We start from the raw sequence: 4,611 nt of genomic DNA, 5'->3' as shown, positions 1-4,611 counted from the left end.
ACCTTCTGATTTGAGTTCTTTTTTTCTAAGACAGTTGAGGAGTAGAAGAAAAATATATGGTCGACCTTAGGTAGCTGGCATCTGGATTGAAGACGAAATTCTTACATTGTCTTTTAATGAGATTGAACTCAATGAGTGTCAATTAAAGACTTTGAACATAAATTTTTTATCATTATACTTGTTGTTCAATTGACTTATATTTTTTTTTTCTAATTAAGAAAAAAAAAGGGGACTTGCCAACTAAGCATTAGCTTGGATAATTGAATACTTATTAGAGTTTACGATTCCAAGTTGATAAACAAAGACAATATTCAGGTTTAGATTAATGGTATTCCTAGTTTAAACATGAAATCTCTATCTTCATAATTTTTTGAAGAGTTATTTTAAATAAAGTCAAAACAGCAATGATTCAGGTTCACCACTAAATCATTAGAATAGTCCCAACTCTTCACCATAATGAAACTTGTAAAGTCCCTCTCTCCCCAATCTATAAAGAAATTCAAAACTAATTTGCAAATGAAACACCAGGACAGAACAGCTTCAATGGAATCTATAATCTGTCAATGTATTGCACAAATAAAAGACATCTGAAAGTATCTCCCTTTTGTCCAATGATAAAGATCAACCAATTGACTTTCATTACATGGAGAATCCTAGTAATAATATATTGGTCTTGGTACACCTAACCCTCCAGTTCAAATTGCCTATGTTTCAATCTTGCTGCCATGCCTTCATTGCGTAATTTAAAAAAAGTAGAACCTAAAATTTCTTAAGCTTCCATTTGACGTGGGAGTGGTTCAAAACTAGGCAACAAGTCAACTACAGGGAGCCATCTTAGAAGGCATGATTATAAACGCTTACTCGACCTGGAAATTAAAATATCTCCTTTCAATATCGAGTCATCAATTCATTAATAACAATATGAAAGGGAAATCGAGTCATCCACGTATACTTATCTCCCAAGGTATTTTAAAGTCAAAAGTCTCATGCTTATGACAAAAAAGGATTTATATTTTTTTTAACATAATTTTATACTAACATAAAAAAATTTATTATAAAAAGTATCTGTCAATAATTTATGTGTTAAATAAAATAATATAAACGTATTATATATGTCCAAAAGGATAATAACCTTAAACCAAGATAAGAGTAGGGCATTGAAACCAAAGTTTTCTTCCCGTCTTTGCTGCCAAGGAAACACTTTTTTAAGGTTCAATTTACTGTATAATATAAATATCTTCATTTCTAGATTTGACTTTAATCATAACTTTATAGGGGTAAGACAGCTGCTTTGTAATATTTTAGTAATATTGATGAATATATTAATTTTTGTAACTGTAACTTTACCTTGATAAGCAAGGAAAGAGAAAGGTTAATTCAAAGAATAAACCCAACTTATTTGTCATATTTTCATTCAACTCAGGTATATGTATGCAAATTAGAAGTTAGAATTGAGTAGATCTACTTGATTTTGGATCACATTAATAGATCAATTTAACATGAATTTATAATTTTCGATTATTTCAGCTTCAGATCATTTTTAATTTGAGTCATTCAAGTTTGACAATTAAAATTTTCAAGTTTGGTCATCACGAATCGTTTCAAGTTATTTTTTATGGTCATTTCAAGTAACCTTTTTTAATAATTTTGGGTTAAAATAAAATCGTGCTTGAATCATTTCGAGGCTGTCTAAATGGTGATCGGCTTTTTTTCATTTTCTAGCCTTAGAACTCAATATATGAACCAAAATTTATTTGTGACCAGCAAAGATATTCAAGACAAACATGTTAATCTATCTTTATGACAGAACGAAAAGGGTTAAGCTACACTTGGATGGAACTAAATTCTTCTCAGTAACTATACAAGAGTTTATACATCAAAATGAAATGTCAAGACTAAAAAGAAAAGGAAAATGAAACTAGAAGCACATCCAGATGAATGCAAATCATGTTTAACGCCCCAAATTCATGCTTGAATATGTTACTGAAGGCTCGGAAGAGGAGGAGACTGATGGTAAAGATACTTGATATGTCGGAACAGGCATCTTGACTGGAAGATTTGGCAACGGTGACTCCAAATAAAGAACTTGAATCGCTTGCCTGATTGATGGCCTTGAATTACAGTCTGGGTGAGCACACCACAGTCCAACAATCATCAAAGACTCCACTTGTTTCTCATCAAATTCCTTGCCCAACTTGTCGTCAATAGCCAAAATTAGCTCTCCTGTCCCATAAAGACCCCAAATCCACTCAACCAATCCCATGTCAGATTTTCTTCCAGGATCAACAGATTTCCTTCCAGTTGCAATTTCTAAAAGGACTACCCCAAAGCTATAAACATCCGACTCCTTACTAGCCCTACCTGTGCTTATGTACTCTGGAGCCAAGTAGCCTAAAGTTCCAGCCAATCCAGTTGTTTTAGGACCTAGCTCATGGTCCATGAGTTTAGCCAATCCGAAGTCACCAAGCTTGACATTGAAACCAGAATCAAGCATTGCATTGCTTGATTTAATGTCTCGATGCACCACACACTGCTCCCACTCTTCATGAAGATAGAGAAGTGCAGATGCCAATCCAAGCGATATTCTGTACCTCACAGACCATGTCAGTGGACTTCTCCTACCAAAGAGGTGGGAATCAAGGCTGCCATTTGGCATAAATTCATAGACAAGTATGAAATCATTTTTATCATGGCACCAACCAATTAGTTGCACCAGATTCCTGTGTCTCAATTGGCTAATCACCTTCACTTCAGTTACATACTCTTTTCTCCGTTGTCTGGACCAACTTGAAATCCTTTTAACAGCAACCTCCACATCCAAATCATTCAGGTAGCCCCTATAAACTGCACCAAAGCCTCCCTCACCCAACTTTCTTTGTTCCGAGAAGTTATTGGTAGCTGAGGCAAGATCAGTATAAGAAAACCTTCTTGGTCCAGCTCCTCTTTCAAGATCATCATTCATTGATGTCAAGTTTGTTGTTTCTGGTGTTCTTTTCGCATGCTTCTTCCTCCTCCAAATTATAAAAGCTATAATTGTCCCAGCTATCAGAACACCCACAGGAACTACAATACCCGGAATTATTCTAACGTTTCTTGCTTTGTTGCCGCTTGTATCCTCTGCCACAATTAAACTTGAACCGAATTCCCAATATTGGAGTGTATGCCTCTCTACGTACTTACCTGTAGCAGCAGAAAATCCGACCATGACCCACTCTGGTAAAACCGTCATCAGATCGATTTGATATGAAAGACTAGAATTCTCTCGAGGATTATTGGTGTTTTGATAGCTCCAAGAGACACTTAAGTTCTTAGTAGTAGCGTTGTAGTTAATGACTACATCTGCCGTATCTCCACTATGAAAGCTAGCATTCCATCTGGTATAATTTGCTGAAGAAATTGAGTTTTCGTTAATCCCAACATGACTACCAATACCGGTTGGATCCCATTCAGGATTTTCAAACGTGTCGAACTCAACGAGAACGATTTGGTTCTGAGATGAATCGCTGGTTGTTGTATTAAATAATCCCAAAAAGCCACCAGCTGAATTTGGTGGGATTTGAGAGCCAACAGGAGCGAGAAAGAAGACAAGTCCATTGTTGGATAAATGGCAGTACAAAGAAGCAAATCAAATGAAGCAAAAAGAGAACTAAAAAAAACTCAGCAAAGAATTGTAACTGAAGTCATATATTTTTCATTCAAATTTTTGAATATATGGGAGTTACAAGTAATGTTTGACAGTTACCTACTAACTTAACTGCCCTTACTTAATACATACTAAAATAATGCAAGTTGATTACAAAAGAAGACTGGCATACCAGCTATTACATCAGTCAATTTTCCTACTGACTTTGCTGTCAAAATACAAAAGAATTGAACAAAGTTCCATAGGAACAAAACATCTAAAATGTGATCTTCCAAGAGAACCAGCTTCATTACTTTACTTCAAAACAGTGTAGCAGCTCAAATTATACAATTTGTTGCTGCTGGTCTTTGATCAATTTTCTGCTACTGGTTCTCTGTTGCACTGCAGGCCACAGCTTCAACACTCCTCCTTGGGCTGTATGCAACAAACACCAATCTTTTCTTTCAAAGCATTAAATCGGTTGGCTCCCAATGGTTTAGTTAAAATGTCAGCTAACTGAATTTCTGAACTGCAATGAACTAAGCTAACCTCCCTCGATTGCTCAGCTTCTCTAACAAAATGAAATTTGATTTTGAAGTGTTTAGTCTTACCATGGAAGACTGGATTTTTGGCTATGGCCACAGCTGATTGGTTATCCACTCTAATCTCAGTAGGCTGAGCTTGATTTTCATTCAAATCATCCAAAATCTTCCTAAGCCAAATGGCTTGATTTACTGCTGCTGCAGCTGAGATATACTCAGCCTCTGCTGTGGATTGTGCAACAGTTTGTTGCTTCTTTGAACTCCAGCTGAAAACACTCGAGCCTAAGGTGAAAAAATAACCTGAAGTGCTCCTCATGTCATCAACTGACCCTGCCCAATCGCTATCAGAATAGCCTAAGAGTTTCAGCTCCTTTGCCCTCCAAAACTTTACACCAGCATCGATGGTTCCTTTGACATACCTTAACACTCTTTTTGCTGCCTTCAGAT

General features: G+C 36.0%; 1 protein-coding gene across 1 annotated transcript; it reads right to left on the bottom strand.

Moving 5' to 3' along the window:
* Positions 1–1,815: 1,815 nt before the first annotated feature.
* Positions 1,816–3,625, bottom strand: LOC107892624 (L-type lectin-domain containing receptor kinase IX.1-like; the record flags this gene model as incomplete). Its single annotated transcript, XM_016817688.2, has 1 exon — positions 1,816–3,625. A coding segment is annotated over one exon (1,674 nt), but the record flags the coding sequence as incomplete, so codon positions are not given.
* Between the last annotated feature and the right edge of the window lie 986 nt (positions 3,626–4,611).

The sequence above is a fragment of the Gossypium hirsutum genome, chromosome D11, assembly GCF_007990345.1.
Source record: "Gossypium hirsutum isolate 1008001.06 chromosome D11, Gossypium_hirsutum_v2.1, whole genome shotgun sequence".
NCBI classification, from domain to species: domain Eukaryota; kingdom Viridiplantae; phylum Streptophyta; class Magnoliopsida; order Malvales; family Malvaceae; genus Gossypium; species Gossypium hirsutum.
The sequence above is the reverse complement of the archived record's forward strand: the minus strand, read 5'-3'. Positions and strand labels throughout refer to the sequence as shown.